This window comes from Thermobia domestica, chromosome 11 (genome assembly GCF_964235325.1).
Source record: "Thermobia domestica chromosome 11, izTheDome1.hap1.1, whole genome shotgun sequence".
Lineage (NCBI taxonomy): Eukaryota > Metazoa > Arthropoda > Insecta > Zygentoma > Lepismatidae > Thermobia > Thermobia domestica.
This window is the reverse complement of record NC_137464.1, coordinates 82,546,644-82,565,380: the sequence shown is the minus strand read 5'-3', so window position 1 is coordinate 82,565,380 and position 18,737 is coordinate 82,546,644. Positions and strand designations below refer to the sequence as shown.

Genomic DNA, 18,737 nt, shown 5'->3' with positions numbered 1-18,737 from the left:
AGCTTCCACACGTTTTTCATCATTTTGCGTAATATTCATGTTTCTGACCCATACAGCACAATACTCTACACGAAGCATTTTATGAATCTTTTTCTCAATTCTTTATTCAAGGTCCCACACAATAGTACCGGTATTTTCCTCCTCTTAAATACTTCTTTCACCATTCCTATCCTTGCTTTTATTTGACCGCGGTTCGCGTAAAGTCTCGATTTAAAAAAAAAAAAAGTCAAACCAAATTCTTACTTTCAAATGAAGGATAGAGAGCAGAAATGATCCGTCTCCAGTTTGTGAAAAAGAGAAATCAAAGTCCGTAGTTTATTTTCATATAGTGAATATACAGATGATTATCAAACTAATAAAAACACCCAAAAATACTCAACTTAGTAGATTATTATCATAGTGTTGGACCACCCTTCAGACCCGGAACGGCTCTAATGTGACGTTGAATGAATCATAGAGGCTTTGAATGGTAGCAAGCGTAATCTGTATCGGATTCGTGTTTAGAAAACGGGCCACAGATGTTCAGTCATGCTCAGGTCTGTGAATTTGGTGGGACAGAAGTGTTTAACTTCTTCCGAATATTCCGCAAACCATACCGCAACCTCTCCAGTTATGTGAATAAACACATTATCATCCAGGAATATGGTGACATCACCCGGAAAAAGATTTGGAGCATAGAATGCATATGGTAATCATAAAATCGCAACATAATTTCGACTAGTGATGCGACCGGCAAGAGTCAGCACAGAAGCCACTAAAAACCAGGGTACTAAAAGCCAGTCTGCATCACAGAGTCGCCGTCTGTTTCTCGGCTGAGCAGAGACACTGCGGATCATACGCGCCATAAGGCGTCTGCCACATATAAACATTGCTGGGGTTTGAAATAAGGTGCATGGTGACTCATCCGATCATATCACACGTTTACGTTCATGAGCAATGTATGTTGTACGTTCGTGGCACCATTGGCATCATGCTAAATCGTCGTCATGATGCATAATTAGCGGCTTCACCCGCGTAACCCGACCCCGTATGCCTGTCATGCAACCCGAGGTGGACTGTGATTGTCAACATATGCTGTGTGAGATGCTGTTTGAGTTTCTTCGTCACTTTCACCGCATTTACATGAGTGATAATCTGAGGTTCTGAGTGATAATCTGTTTTAATCCTCGACGGGACCAGTCACTGAGGGTTCTCTTTCGACCACTGTTCCTCTTTGCCGATTCGGTTTTTCCTTGAGTTTTGTAAGTCTACATCTCCTTGGATACTTTCCCTCACGGCACACTCGATACACTTACCACTTTTGTCACATTCACACGAAATAATCGAGAACCAACAATTTGACCTCTTCGGAAATAAGAGAAGTTCGTTTTACACTATCATTATCTTCTCCGTTCATTGTACATTGCCATTTCATTGCTTCTCGCATAGTTCGAAGTTTACCCTAACACAGCACTGCCAACAGCTTGGCGCTGCAGACACCGCGTGATAACTCCAGGCATTTGTATCATTTGTATATATTGCTTCAAATCTTCATGCCTTATATATATGATGTGAATGTTCTTTAAGAGTGGGACTTTCATATATGATAGATATGTCAAAATGCGGTATTAACTCATATTCATATTGCATTTCGGGAAAATCTAATCACTTTTTCAAAATAATAATCAACACATCAAGTTTGTTTTAAATAGATAGACTACTGTTAGAGCCTACTGTTTTGTAGTTAAACTTTATAGATAAAAAGTATTCCATGAATGTACAACTGAGGTAGGGCTTCAAATCTCTTTGGAGTATATTCATATACCATGTTCCTATGATAGATTAACAGTACAATTACGTTTAAAGTATAATGAACATATACGTATCTTCTGGAAGTTCTGTTCTGTGAATAGTAATGTTCTCTTGTAATCATACTTAGATGTCTATGTATCAAGTAATGTTATCTATGGATACAAGAAGAAAGTTTTTATGAAATGTAAATATGTTGAAGAGTTTTTGAACATAAATGTACAACCATTTAATAAAAAAATTGTCTGTTTCTCAAAAACTATATTGCTGAAAGCTGAATAAAAAGCATCAATTCTACCCAGGATCTTTGAAATTATATTGAAAAATGTTTTCTCTAATAGAGTAGACCAATTGTAACTGAGTGTAGTAATATTAAGTACAAATAAATACTCTAATACAAATATATAGACTACTCTTTCCTAAATTTTGAGGTAAGGTCCCATCCTATTACCTTTTATAGTCAATATCATTAATTAGGAAGTATTGTATTGTAATGACTGTTATGTTGTTATTTTTGCAGAAATATTATGAAAATTATGATGGATTCGTTATTTTGCATGGGACTAATACTTTAGCATATACAGCTTCGGTACTTTCATTCATATTGGAAAATTTGGGGAAAAATATCGTTGTTACTGGTTCTCAGGTACAGTATGACTAGTTATAGTTTTTGTTTTCGAAAATCAATTTAATTGATTTCGTTGATAGAATTTACTTAATTCAGTCAATATTGAGACTACTCTAACAAAAAAATCATCAGGAAATATATGTGGCTACTGAAGAAGAACAGAGAGAAATCTATGGTAGTTGTCCAATGTAAACCCGTGTTGTTTAAGGAAGAACAGTTTACCGGCGTTAAATAGTCGGTACTTAGAAATTAGCACTCTAACCCTTTCGTGGACAGTAGGAAGAATTCTTCTCACTAAAGAAAAGCAGTTATGCTCTTATTTGCTCCATTGGGAAGCGTTATTCCCAGTACAGCCATGAGTATTTTTCATTAGAGGAATCGTAATTGCACTCGAACAATGATTTCTTTTCGTTTTGAGCTTGTTCTGCATCTATTATATATCTAAGTATGTGGATAGTGACTGATTACTGTTTTCCAATCTTTCTTCCATTTTCTAATTTGAAAGGTCATTTATATTGAAATGAACGACAAAATACAATGAAGAAGAGAAGAAAGGTACGATTGAAACTTCAAACTAATTGTTTACAGTATCTATGTATATCCATAGTGAAGCTGAAAAATCTGGAAGAACTGCGTCATAAATAAATTCGACTGAAGTAAAATAATAATACATCAATTATTATTTTTTAAATTCACAGACTCATTAAAACTATCTTTCAATGTCAATGATTTTTTCTTGAGTTGTATTTATTATCTACTCCAATATACGATGTTCTCTAAAAAGAAAATTTTCGAAGTTAACAATGACTTGTTTACTACTCCAACTAGGTGTCGCTGTGACTTTAGGAAGATTAACTTTACAAACTAAAGGTGTGATACAGGTCGAAATTGTAAGTATGTATTGATGTCAGTAACGCCTAATTGGAGGAATGCTATGAAAGGAACAAAACTTTAAAGACTAATATACTGTAAAAACTTTGTTTCACTAAAATATCTGTTTTTTTTTTTTTTTTTTTTTTTTTTTTTTTTTTTTTTTTTTTTTTACAAATTTATAATGAACTGAAATGTGGGAAGAACTTCTGGAAAACTATGTACAGCAGTACAATATGATAGTAAGTATATATCAGAAAGTTGTTGCCAATTTTCTAGTTTTAAATATTTATGTATGAAGATGTCTGTAAATGTATATGAAATACATTTTGTTTGCAGATTCCACTGTTCGATGTACGTAGTGATGGGAGAGACAATTTACTTCAGTCTTTAATCATAGCTGGTTTGTACGATATACCCGAAGTGACTGTGTGCTTTGGAAGGAAACTTTATCGTGGAAACCGAGTGACTAAAATAAGAGCTTCGAAATTTGATGCCTTTGAGTCTCCAAACTTTCCTGCGCTGGCTAATTTTGGAATCCAAATACAAGGTTAGTATATGTGAAGTATATATATATATATATATATATATATATATATATGTAGCTTATAAGCCATGTTATCTAATGTCAGTGTCGTAGTATGTACCAGAAACATACGTAATATTTTAGAAAAATGGTTTCGTTAAGTAATTGTTGGTAACATTCAATATTGAAGTATTACAGCTAGTTGTTTACATTTTATTCACCACACGGTTACATTAACCTGTAATAACATAGTTCATAGATTTTTCCTGATTGCTTATAACTATGAATTGCAATTTCAAAACCAGTAGTCATAAGGATCACGCCTTATTACTTTCTAAAACCTAGAGCAAACATCCCCAGCAAATTATCTTGCTATGATAATATTTTCTTACTTTTCAGATCCACTCAGATGACTACATATAATAATTAAAACAAAAGAAATAAGTCACCAATCTATCTTAATTAGAAAATATACATGTAAATATGCGAATATCAAAGGAAGATATTCAAACGATTTGTATTGAATATTAATTTCCAGGACATGTTATTGACAAAATTGGGAAACGATAATATTTTATTTATTTATTTATTTACTTATTCTCAGACAATTTTCGGAAAGAAGGGGATAAAATATTAGAACATAGCTTATGTATAGAAATCTTTCGATTTGAACATCTTGAGAACGTATTAATGTCGCTGTTCTCTTAAACACCTTTTATTCGTTTTCAATAAGCACTTCAATAGTTGTGAAATAATCAAGATGGCATATAAAAATTAATTATGAAAATTATTTTCAGTAACACGTTAAGTTCTTAGTGAAATATCTTCAACGAGTTTCATATCATTTTTCAATAGACAAGAGTCAAAACCTTTTTTCCGAGTGCTCAAGCACTACATGTCTTGACGAATCTATAACCTTTAGCACTATAATGCAAAGTTCATCGTCTTTTTAACATCCAAGCGTTGAATGATTTCGATAATTTTCTCTTTCCTTTCCAAATGCTTGTAAATTTGGTTGCAACACCTGTTTGAAGATATTAAGGAAGTAAAGTTATTAGAATACCTTCAACCAATATCATACTAGCGTTATAAAATAGTCTGATAAAAATAATAAAAGGAAATAGTATTTCTCAGTTACGTTTTATTTAGCCGAGAACTATTGTAAATAAATCGTCAGTTTCAACCTAACAATCTTGCTCCTGAGTCAGGATTTTATAAGCATTGTCTAGATGATGAGTATAAGAATGTAACGTGGATATCTGTAGCACAAGTCATTTGAAAATATTGGGAGCAAAGTGTAACAGGGTGTATAAGGTCTTGCACAATTCCTGTGTTGACCAGTTATATACACAACAATTTGCATATGTAGCGTATGATTCAATAATCAAAAACAAAGTTTACAAGAATCAGAAATTCTTTCCTTAACATGTAATCCATGTAGTATGACGAGTCAAATGTATTTTCATATATATACACAAAGGACACTCAATAAGTTTTGCACACTGGGCCATAACTTTTTTTATAGTAGTACTAGAACCATGGAATTTTGTGTGCACGTACTTGTGTTCTTTATCTATATACATATGTTCTCAATACATCCCCCGTTTGCTGTGACAAATTTAGCTCTCTGTCGCCAGATATTTTGGAGTTATTGCTATACAATATGAAACTAACGGTAATTATTTATGCACACTGTTGTATTTACTTGAAAGAAGAATGGTTATAGTTTCTTTTCCTGGGTTCTTTTGCCTCAATTTAGACCAAAGTTCAGAGAAATACTACAACTTACTGAAAAAATTGGAAAAATGTTTGGGTACCTAATTGTTTTCTTTATCATTGAAATTAAGCTTACATGTACACCCATTGTTTGTGTGTTATAAATTAAATCAAGGTAATGATACACCTATTTCATACCCAGATACTTTTCAGCCTCGATATTATTTTACATTTGTACATTTTAGCCTAGTCTAGTGTTAGGACCTGTTCCGTCTTTGAAACAGTAATAACATTTATCTTTATTTCTAATATTAATTTGCGGATTTACAACCGAGATTGTGATGTTTTAGAACATCGTCAATCCACTTGACTACATCACAGTTGTGGATTTTTCAACTTAGTCATGAGATACGACATCTTCTAACCTCAAGGCCCATAACCAATACGCACTAAACCCATAAATCTTCAACATTACATCCCTAACCTACTTATTCATGCAATATGTACAAAAGCGAAAACAGTGATGCAATCCAGTAACGTGTTGTGCAGAAACGTATGACGTGTTACAAATCGATGCTTTCATATATTAAGCTGTTAAATATTTAAATAGTTAGTAGTTTCCAACAATTTTAACTATTCTTTTATGAGAAACAGTTTCATTGCTTTCCGTGACATACCATCTATCAAACTTCTACTATAATGTAAAAATATCAAAATAAATGCAATGTTTTTCAAATTAATTGATAAAGGGAAAAAAAGTAGATTGTTACAATAAGCCTTAAATAACTGTTAGTTAAGGTTAGAATTTGATATAACTTGTTTATTTATGTACATATGAAAGTATATTGCTAGCTACATACTTCAAACATAACTTGTTTATTATTATTATTTTGTTTTCACAGTCTCATACATTCGAATACTTTACCGAACTGGTGATCCGTTTACTGTTTTCTCCGGCTTGAATGATAATGTTGGCTTATTGAAGTTGTACCCTACTATTACTCGAGAAATCGTAAGTTTTAAATTAAAAATGATTTTTGAACTATGTAGTCACAATTATGCTACATAATATAAGTGTACTACTGTCAACTACCTGCTTCACTGGGTTAAAATAAGGAAAAAATTGTAATACCAGGTATGTTCTGTTAGGTAGTCACCTTTTACTATTACCGAAGCCCTCTCTGATAGACTATGCTTTTTGTCCTGCATTCTTCAACCAGAACATATAAATTTTTGGGATTTCCAACTCGAGACATTGCCACATAAAGTTCGCCGTGTGAGAAGCTAAGGGTTCTCTTTCCCTCCTCCAAGTAGTGGGTCTGAATCTGGATTTAAACATCGGAAGTGTCACTGTTCATCTCAGCGACCCCGAAAAATATGGATTCGACACTAATACCGGCCATTTTTGATCATTTCTAAATAGATATTTCCCCCTCCCTCTCCCCTAAGTTGCACCGTCAACGTGAAATGATAAAATCATCCCAGACCCGAACTTCATCTATGTTGAAAATTTGATCGAGATAAGTCGGGTGGTTCAAGAGTTATTAAGTTACAAACATAGTCACTTTCATTTATATATGTATGTAGATAGATAGCGTACTGAATTGAATAAGACCCTGTTATTTTCTTCATAATCACATTCTCAACTTCCTTGTTCAATTTTATCTGATACTATTAATCTAATTAGAGTTAAAGGACGGCTTGAGATATGTCGTTTATATTTTCGTATAGTATAGTTGTATTCTAAATATAAATGAAAATGACAAAATCGAATAATGTTAAGTTTTTTTAAAACAGTACTAAATTCCAGTAGTAATTTTTCATCTCAATATGACTGGGTTTAAAATTATAAAGTATTAAATTAAAATTTAAGATTAAATTGCAAAAGTATTAGAACATGAAAGAAATAATTGTCATTGATTGTGAATTTCCGATCATGTGCTTGAATAAATAGCAAACATGTACTTATTTTGAGGATAATTTGCAGATTAATAACAAAAATTATTAGTGGTAGAAAATAAATGAAAACAAACAGCATATGTATTTCACACATGGGAGTTCATTTTAGAGAATTACAGTGCCTTACTTATTTTAGATGTAGACAAATGTCCTTATGTTGATCATATCAAACTAGGGCATTTAATGTATAGTTAGCGAAGAAATACAGGGTGTCCAATTATATATGATGTGTTGTCTGGGCGCCTGGCGTCGTGAAAGAGCCGGCGCCTCTTGATATGTGAGCGACGCCGGGGCGTCGATAAACGTCGGCATCTTCGCCATTTGATACGTGATGAATTGTCAGGGCGCCAGGCATCGTGAAAGAGCCGGCGCCCTTTGTTAAAATATGGGACTTGTGGAAAAATAATGAAAGCAATTCACAAAATGAGAGGCTGCAACGTAATATAAATTGGGAGTTTACTTAGAACTACAGTGGTTCGGAATCTTCCACCAGCCTACCAATTCTGGGAATTGGTTATCAGCCTTGTCACAGTCTCTAACATCCCATAATTCCTAGAGCCAAGGTCCAGGAATCGCTACCGGGGGTACGTTGCATATATATTCGCACTCCTACTCTTTACTTATGTTGCTATGACCTTACTTTCCTCTATTGATTCTTAATTTCAATGTTTCTCCAAGATATTTCTCCACTACATTAAGGTATCTTTCTCTACCACACAATTATTCGGATTATGAGATGTTACTGATTTATATTTGTATGGAATTACTTCGGACACCAATTTCTGATATTAAAAATTTATTATAAATTTCTATAGTTCCTTACATAAATTCACAACGCTGAATAAATAGATTAAACATTTTCAATTAGTATGGTTTAATCGAAATCTTGTTAAAATTAAATAAATTTTTCGTTATTAAAATAGCGTTATATCTACTACAACAGATTATTTAATACAATTGAGAATTAAGTTTAGGAACGCTTTGTCTCTTTACGAACTAAGATTACTAAGAATTAAATGATAATGATATGGCAAACAAAATCGCAACTAGTATAAAATCAAGAGAGAAAAATTTCAAAGTCCGAATAGCAATGGTGTAGTGGTAGTGCATTCATCTTGCTTAAAATTTCACAAGTCCAAATTGAAGTTACTGTGAATGAATGCAACTAAGCCAAGAGTCAGTCTCGCCCTGTTGGCGGCTCTGACTCAATCCACAGCTGCTCCACATTCTAAGTCCATATGCTTATGGCTTGTCGCTGCGTGCGAAAGTTCATCGGAGCTTGTCAATTTTACTTGGCGGAAAGCAAAGCTAGGCATCGACCGAGGATGTCGACAGAACGTCTCTCCTGTCTGCTACCGCTAGCAAGAAAAATTACATCTTTCTTACCAGGAGCGATAGTCTAGACGTGAAACACGGAACAAATTTCGAAGACAGACTGAATGTTGGATGTGGTGCTTGATTTGGCTCGTCACCTCGGTTTTCCTGTGTGTGGGTGTTGTTTAGCTACCTACACATATCCTATTTCCGCCATGTGGGTGTAATTTTACTACCCACACGTACCCTTTTTCCGTTAGGGGAAGTACCTTAAGATGAAGAAATATGGTACAATTTCTCTTTTTTTTTTCCTGTGAATTCAGAATCAATCGGAAATATCCCCGACCTTAGATTTGTTTACAATTTCTGTTGTTTATCTTGCATAACATTACGAAATTTTGTACAATAGTTTAAACACATTATCTATTTATTCTTGATTCTTCAATTAGTTAAATTTAAGTTGTTAACTAATTATTAAAAGATCCAAGGATAATTCCTCATGATTAAGAATTCCATCATTGCAGGCATTTCTGGCATCTTCTTCTATCTTCTATTTCTCTGTCTTTTTCTTCACGTTTCTCAATACATTAATCAGCAGAGGAGAGGGAGATATATGCAAGTCCTGATGTCGACTCCACACACTGGGCTACACCATCACAAGGTCGCTGTTGCGTCTTCCACTTCTATCTCGGCTAAATGCGGATTGTCCATCTGTGGTTGGGATCCACCTCTTGGTGTCAGTTGCAAACACTCATCGATTTTGCTATTAGACTGAGTATTTTCGCTGGCTTGTTGTCCTGCATCTGATAAATAATACCAACAAGCTAAACACCAGGTGGCTAGGTTGACTATATCCACTGGACATCCACTAATGCTGCTTATGTTCGGTACGCACAGGTAGATGGTCAGGTGTGGTTGTTTATTAAAAGTTCACAAATTTCCAGTTTGTACACAGTTCCACTAGGCTTCACAAGTTTTCACAGTTCAGAGTGCTGTAGTGCAATGTCCATAATTTCCCAGTCCTCTCCCTGACTCTCTCACTGATCATCAGCCACGGTAAGTCTCTTCTTCTTTGTATATCGGATAAAACAGAGTTTGCAACCATATATTGACAAATTAAAGAATTTCCTTGGATAACAATTTACGAATATGAATTCTCGTTCCTCTTGTGCACTGTACACTTTTATCACATAACACCAACACGCAATGCAACCCGGAGTTTGGGACAGTAGATCTTTTGAACCTGAAGCGATACACAAATATTGATTATACCAAAATGAAGGTGTGATCTTGTATATATTTTTAAAGTAGGAACCAACGATTGAAGTACACTACGAACCACACAGTGTTGCCAGATGTAGCCGAAGGTGTAAATCTTTTTTTTTTTTTTTTTTTTTTTTTTTTTTTTGCAAAATATGTAAATTGACTCATAACTCATACCTATTGATGTTCTGTCGTTAATTTTCAGTTTGTTTAGCTGGAGTAGCTTGCAAACTATGGAGCAGAAAAAAGAATTTTTTATTTCCACCGATCACTAATCGGATGAGACCTCTGTAAGGGCAACTAGGGAAATCGTAGTTTTCATAAATTAACACTCTGAATTGGCAACAATGTTGATGTTTCAATGCATCAAAAGATGTGTTAAGGATCTGTCCACATTATGCAAATCTTGAAAACAATGAAAAACAAACTTTGAAATTATCATGATAAAACTTTTACTTACATGCACGCGGCAACACTGTTACTATCACGAAACGAGTTATAAGCCCTACAGCGATGCTGGAAGTGCACCCTGTTTGGATTCAAACACTGGTTCACACGTTTCATCATGTTGGCAGCAACTTTAAGAAGAGTAGAAGTGTTAATGTTCTCAATGGCACTGTTAATGTTTGTTCCCAAATCTTGTATTGTTCAAGAATATGCTCTTGTATATCTCTTGCTTTAAGTAGCCCCAAAGAAATGAATAGCAGTGTTGCCGGGTGTATGTAAGTAAAAGTTTTATCATGATAATTTCAAAGTTTCTTTTTCGTTGTTTTCAGGAATTGCAAGAAGGAAAAGAAATCACTAGCTTGATGCAGGTTTAAGAAATGTTGGTAATATATACAATAGCTTAAAATATAGTATATTAAGAGGGATATTAAACTCCAATCATAAATTATTGTTAACTTCTCAATAAGCTTTTCTATAACTGAATTAACCTTTAACTAAAAGAAAGACAGAACATGGAACACCAGTGGTATTATATATTCTTCCTTTGATTTAAATGTAGTAAACCCCATGACCATTCCACCAGAGGGCCGCCACAGGTCCACTGACGTGCGAATGGCGGGCCTATAATGGATACAACGCCGAGCCGCCTGATCGATTAAACACTAATTACACTTTAGTCCCGTCGGTGAGCTGGAAGTTATAATCCCACTGATTTCCCGCCGTCTCCCGTTGTCCAGCCGCTGAAATCCCTCCACGTATCTCTACTTACCCGCTACGAATAGCTCGCTTTAGGGACTAGTGTAAGAATAGCTAGTAGTTATATTAAGTTTCCAGTATGTTTATCAGCTGAATTGCTAAACACTTTATCCATTATTATACATTAACTAATATATCGTAGAGGCTCTCCGCTAGGTTCACTCCCATATATTTGAATTTTAATGAATAAAGGCTATAAAGAATATTTAAAAAATTATGAAATGAGCCAGATATTATCTGCAAAATGCTAATAAAATAACTAATAAAAGTTCCCAAACTTCTGTTTATAGAACACAATTTGGGTGTGCATTTATGACTTCATCACCGTTGAGCATCCATTTTTCGGCTTATAAGAAAATATCTGGAAACAATCCTTAGTTTACTTAATATCAATTTGCTCTGTCTCATTACTTATTTTACAATTAACTAACTAACTCTATGGCCTATGGAATCTGAAGATTCAATGCTGGGTTCACAAAAGCTCTCCATTGACTCTTGTCTTTAGCCAACTGGATCAAGTTTTTACATTATATTTTATTTCTGTGAGATCCATCGTAATATTGTTTTCCCATCTGCGTCTGGTTTTTCTTGATGGACGTTTTCCTATTGGATTTCCTGTTAAAATTTAAAAACGTTCCTATTTTCTTCCATTCTGGCTACAAGACCTGCCCATCTGAGCCTCCTAGACTTGATGACCTTAACAATGTTTAGTAAACGGTACAAATTATCCAGTTCCTTGTTATGAAGTTTTTGCCATTCTCCATTATTGTTCCTCTTGAGTCCGAATATTCGTCTCAAGATTTTATTCTCAAACATTTTCAGTCTGTGTTCTTCCCTCGGCGTAAGCGATCATGTTTTGCAACCATACAGCAAAACAGGCATGATTATCGTTATATATTTTAAGCTTCATATTCCTCGACGGAATTCGTGACGACCAGTTGCAACCACACACCCGCTGTAGTATCATACAGGATAACTCGCTTTACAATCCGCGTTGGCTCGAATACTGCACCTGCCGTAGTATCGCGCAGGCTCGTAATCCGCTATAGTTATAGTCGGTCCACAAGTGAATGTAGTTACTCAACCGACACGACAGATCGTGTCACCTTTCCGCTTTAAGTCCGATTACATGTCGCCATAGTAACACATGGTAAACACATTCAAGAAACTGTTATGAGAGGAAACAAAGTGACAAATAAATTGATAACTGTAGGTAAAAATAGATATAAATTGCCTAACAAAATATTAAAATTGTATCACGAAACTTTGCTATGCGCTACAATGACTTAGGGATCTAGCATATGGGTGCATAGATTGCTTCAAAACAAGAGAATAAAAGAAAACTTTATCAGGCCACAAAGAAACCTTCTGATGACATTAAGTGGTGCATATAGCACCACACCCAACAATTCCCTGTGTTTATTACTTGATGTCAAGCCTTTGAACTTAATAGCAGTACAGAAAGCGGCAAATTATTGGATGAAAAGGAATAATATAGAAGAGGAAGAGGTAAGGACACTGTTGGGTGATGCTTTTGAAAGCGCCCAAGAGATTGAAGAAAGAATTTTAAAAAAATGTGGAATATTGAATGGACGCACTCTGCTAAGTCACAAAGACTTAGAAATATTATACCAACAGTAGAAATCAGAGAACAAATAAGGTTTCTTGACCCAGACCCAAGACTCATTCATTTTCTAACGGGACATGATCCATATGAAACCTACCTACGAAAAATACAGGCCAAAGACAATTCAATTTGTGAATGTGGTGAAACGGGGATACCAGAGCATCATATTCTCTGGTACCCCTTGCTCGAAGAGTTATTTAAGGAAAGAGTGGATAAGACAGAAGACGATAGCTGATATAATGAGAAGCGAGAAAGATTACAATATCCTTAAGAAAATAACAGACCTTTACTCGAAACTAAAGAAAGAACAGTTCTATAGAGAAAAACACATAAGGGAAACAAAAGCAGAATGAATGTAGAAGGACGAATGGAATCTAGTTTCTCCTCTGGACCGGAGACCTCAGAACGTCTTGTGGAAGATAAAGAAACTCAGTATCTGCCGGGGAGGACGAGTGTGGTTGTGCTAGTGCTAGGTGACTTGGAGCGGAACTCCGAACGCACTAGATTGTGTTTTTGGAAGTGTGTCTTTCCTTCGGTTGGTGGGTTCATCTGGTGTGACCGTGAATGTTGGCTGTGACTGTGTCCCCATAAGAGACAAGTTTGACTTCGTCAATGGCTCAATTACGGTGTGTTAATAGAGATTGATCCCCACATCGGCACAGGTGGAAGGATACCTCGTACCAGGGTCCACACTAAGTACTCTGAGTGGGCTCTGGACCTCAAACCTGTGTTATTGGGAGAAAATCTATTGCAACCACGAGAACATTCAATAAACGAAGACTCAAGGCACTATCAAGAGGAACGCGGTATGGATTAGTGTAGACTAGTGTGGTTTAGGGTGTTTTCGTGAATCTGGTTTAAGTGTCAAGTTAGTGTTCTTAGTGTTTTAGTGTGCGAAATGGGCAAAACCAATGTATAAATAGTGAAAGAATTAAATATGATCACAGGAGAGAAACCTGAAATAGCAGGTGAAAACCAAGCTTATATAGGGAAAACCTGAAGATAGAAGGCGTCCAGCAAAATAAATAAAATAATATAGTAAGAAAATAAATAAAAAATAAAAAATAATCACTAAATAGACATCCAATCCAAAAGAGAATATACAAATGAAGCATAAGAAAATTTTAAAAAATTAAAACATGATAATCATAGTCAATAACTATGGACTCAACCAAGCTAAATAAAGAAACAAAGTATAAATAACTTCAAATAATAATAATAATAATAATAATAATAATAATAATAATAATAATAATAAATGGTAATAATAATAATAACATATAGACATAAATGTACCAAAAAATAGAAGTAGCTAGATAGTTAGAAGAAACTAACTAAATATTAATAGGATCAAAATTAAATAAATAAAAATAGCAAACAGAAATAGTTAATGATAGGGCAGATCAAAAAAATTAGATTATTTTGATTTGATTAGCAAACAATTTAGTATCAGAATGTGTTAGCGTCAAGATCAATGGTCAAATACCTTGGAAATCGCATTAGTCGATAGTTGAGATTTGCATAGTTTAGTACTAGAATATGTTAGGGTCAAGCTCAACGGTTATAGTACTTTGGAAATTGTAATAGCCAATAGTTGAGTTTTGCACAGTTTATTCTTTGTTCATTCTTTGTTTTGTTTTGTTTCATTTTTGTATTTTTTTTCTTGTTTTTAGTTTCCTTTCCCTCCCTTCATCCAAATCCCCTTTGACCTACTCCAAAATGTAAAACAAAATAAATTAAAGAAATAAAAGGCAATGATGATAACCCGTGCCGGTTTTAATTTTCAGGAAGACTCAAATTCTTCGGTTCTGAAAGATGGGCCTGAGCCTAAAAAAAATTTAAAAAAAAAAGATGTCACCATAGTAGTGACCGATCCGACGACGTGCGGCGGCCAATTGCTCATGGGAATACGAATGTTGGTTTGTTAGAAGTCCATCAACCTAATAAGCAGTTTTGCATTTATAACAATATATTACAACTCACGACTTAGATTTATAATAGCATTATTGAGTTGTGTTAGTTATCAATATCATAATAATATTGTTTAATGTAACAAAATGTTGACAAAAAAGTTACAGTTGTCTTTGTATATGTTTAAATACTCTCAACTACTCTAAATACTACTCATACTTTCATTTTATACTATTATCAGGTCAGATGAACTGGGGACTAGATAGTTGTAGGCTTGTGTTAAATAGGGACTGTTGTTTTAGACCTCTATTAAGTTAAGTGAGTTGAAGATTACATAGCTGCAGACTTGCGTTAAATAGGAAGTTTTGTTTTAAACTACTATCAGGTAAGGTAAACTGAAGACTAGACAGCTGTAGGCCTATGTTAAATAGAAACTTTTGTTTCGGACTACTATCAGCTTGGATGGACTGGGTACTAAATAGCTGCATGTTTGTGTTAAATAGGAACTTTCGTTTTAGACTATTATCAGGTCAGATGAACTGGGGACTAGATAGTTGTAGGCTTGTGTTAAATAGGAACTATTGTTTTAGACCTCTATTAAGTTAAGTGAGTTGAGGATTAAATAGCTGCAGACTTGCGTTAAATAGGAACTTTTGTTTTAAACTACTATCAGGTAAGGTAAACTGGAGACTAGACAGCTGTAGGCCTATGTTAAATAGAAACTTTTGTATCGAACTACTATCAGCTTGGATGGACTGGGTACTAAATAGCTGCAGGTTTGTGTTAAATAGGAGCATTTGTTTTAAACTCCTATCAGGTTAGTACTGTAGGCTTTTATTAAATAGAAACTGATACAATTTTGTTTGGTTTATAAAATCAAATCTTGATACTTGGGTGTAATAGTGAATAATCTGTGAAGAATGTGAAAGAGTGTAATAGTGAATAGTCTGTGAAGAATGTGGAAGAGTTAAATAGTGAGTAATCTGTGGAGAATGTGGTATAGCAAGTAGTCTGTGAAGAGTGTGACACTACTGTCAATAGTCTGTGATGGGCATGAGGATGGCCGGCTTTGGCATGAGTCAAAGAGTTCGTGGGAGCAAGAATGAAGTTGGAGTATGCAAGTGGGCTAGTTAGAAGTACTGTGAAGAATATTATTTAGTAGCATGGGGATAAAAATTAGTAAAGTACTTTTGAAGTTTGTGTGCATGTACCCGTGTCCGTAAATAAAGAGTACCTTAGTTTGGAAGTAGTTATTTTAATAGTAAAGGTAATAGCAGTATAGCTAGTATAAGTTTCAGCTGTATAGCAGTGGCGACGAGGAAAAAGGATTTACAATATGGCAGGTTCCAAACTTTTTGAAGCATTTGAGGTGGAAGACCAGGAAATAAGTGATTATTTGGACAGGTTTGATCAATTCTGCATAGCCATGGAGTTACCGGAAGCAAAAAAAGTGCCTACATTGATCGCGTCTATCGGTGCAAAAACATACAAACTCTTAAGAGACATTTGTGAACCGGAAAAGATACAAGATCTGACCTATGCAAAAATCAAAGACAAGTTAGTGTTACACTTCCGACCAAAACTCAACACAATTTCAGAACGGTACAAATTCAGATTTATTCAACAGTCACAAGGTCAGTCCGTTACCGAATTTGTAGCCACGTTGAGACAGCAAGCAGCATTGTGTAAATTCGGCACATTTTTAGAGGAAGCATTACGGGATCAGTTTATATATGGTATCAACGACGATAATGTGCGTAAGAGATTGTTAGCAGAAGACAATATGACCTTCACAGTAGCTGTTCAAATGGCAGTGCAAGCGGAAACTATTGGTAACGACATGGCAATCATGAGAAAGAAAGAATTCGAAGAGGTCGGTCAGGTGAATGTGTTGAGTCATTGTCAAGGTAAGCCAAATAAGCAAAATCAAACACAGGTAAGGTACAGTAGTAACAGTGGGAATAGTAACAAAGCAGAACGGTACAAGGGTAAATTTGTGTGTGGTAAGTGCGGAAAACAACATAACAAATACTCCTGTCCTGCAAAATATGTGAAGTGTAATTTTTGTGGTGTGCAAGGCCATTTTCAGAAAATGTGTTTTAAAAGACACGAAGTACAAGGGACTATTGACGCAGAAGAAGTAACAGAAAAAGTGAAAGAAATTAAAGCGACAACCCCAGAAACGTCAGTAATGCAGGAAGAAAACTTAGATAAGATCGTTGAATTATTGGCAATGGACGTACCAGACGGTAAACGCAAGGACTTATGTAACATACCGCTAAAATGTGACGGTAAGACAGTGTTTTTTGAACTAGATACCGGTGCCGCAGTGTCAGTAATTAGTAGAGATGCATGCAACGAACATTTCCCCAACAAACAAGTAGTATCGGATACCATTAAATTATGCAATGCCGATGGTAGACCGTTAGACACTAAAGGTAAAATAATGGTAGAAGTGCAGTGGAAAAGTAGTAAGTGGCAGTTACCATTATATGTACTGGATGCTAAACTAAACAAACCAATTGTGGGACGTTCATGGATCAATATACTTTGGCCTTGTTGGAAAGAACAGTTTAGTAGTAATATTGCTTCGATAGGAACAGATGACGTAACTGTAGCTGACAACTTAGCAAGTAAAATCAAAGATGAGTTCTAAGAAGTGTTTGAGGGAGACTTAAACACACCAGTTAAAGGGTACAAAGTGGTATTACCAGTGAAAGAAGAAGCGGTACCAATTTTCAAGAAGGCATACGAAATACCGGTAAGTTTGAAACCACAAGTGAAAGATGAGTTAGAGAAGTTGGTGCAACAAGGAATTTTGACGCAAGTGGATTATTCCGATTGGGCGACGCCACTGGTATTAGCGAGAAAAAAAGATGGAAGCATCAGGTTATGCTGGGACTTTCGCGTGACGGTAAACAAAGTTCTGGAAAAAGTATCGTACCCACTACCACGCATTGAAGACTTAATGAACAAGTTGAAGGGTGCCCATTGTTTCGTATTGTGTGATTTAAAGCAGGCGTACCAACAATTGTTGATCCATGAAAATTCATTAAAATACATGACGCTGAACACACCTTGGGGCTTGTACCAACACAAAAGACTAGCATTTGGGTTGAGCTGTGCAGCACAAATTTTTCAAAAGTTTATGGAGTCAGTTTTACAAGATTTACCGTGGGCTGCATGTTTCTTGGATGATGTGATAATATGGGGAAAAGATACGTATGATTGTTACGAAAAGACACGGATACTCCTACAAAAGTTCAAGGATCTGAATATCAGACTGCGGGGAGACAAGTGTGTTTTCTTCAAACAGGAAATAGAGTATTTGGGACATCATATCAGTCCAGAAGGAATTAAACCAATGGAAGATAAGGTGGAAGCGATCATAAAATGTCCCGAACCGACGAATGTAACGCAACTGAAGGCCTTCCTAGGCATGCTTTCATTTTACCATAGACAACTACCTGGCTTAGCGTCAAAAATTCCGTCGTTGTATGCGTTACTAAGAAAAGGAGCCATATGGTGTTGGGATGAACGACATGCACAAGAATTTACACAAGCAAAAGAACTGCTGAAGAAGGCGGAAATACTACACCCATTTGATGAGAAGGAAGAGGTGGTACTCGTTACGGATGCATCACAGGATGGAATCGGCACTATGCTGTGTAACAAAGTGAATAACAAGTTGAAAACGGTAGCGTGTACGTCAGCAACATTGAGCAATGCAGAACGTAACTATGCCCAGTTCGAAAGAGAAGCATTAGCGATAATACACGGAGTAAAGAAATTTCATAAATATTTGTTCGGTAGACGTTTTACAATTATTACAGATTCTATGCCAGTCAAGATCATATTCGGAGAAAAGGCTATTCCAGACGCAGCTTCACCAAGACTCCAACGATGGATGTTGTTCTTGTCTTCGTACGACT

At 35.3% G+C, this 18,737-nt stretch overlaps 1 protein-coding gene across 2 annotated transcripts in view; it reads left to right on the top strand.

Annotated features, from left to right (window-relative positions):
• Nucleotides 1-18,737, top strand: part of LOC145664233 (L-asparaginase-like) — a 112,467-nt gene that overhangs the window by 38,789 nt on the left and 54,941 nt on the right. Inside the window, exons 4-6 of one of the 2 annotated variants that reach the window (XM_081730706.1) lie at nt 2,309-2,434; nt 3,626-3,836; nt 6,431-6,540. In XM_081730706.1, the coding sequence (XP_081586832.1) occupies nt 2,309-2,434; nt 3,626-3,836; nt 6,431-6,540 (447 nt within the window). The remainder of the gene's footprint in view (nt 1-2,308; nt 2,435-3,625; nt 3,837-6,430; nt 6,541-18,737) is intronic. The other variant, XM_081730707.1, reaches the window with a different exon arrangement.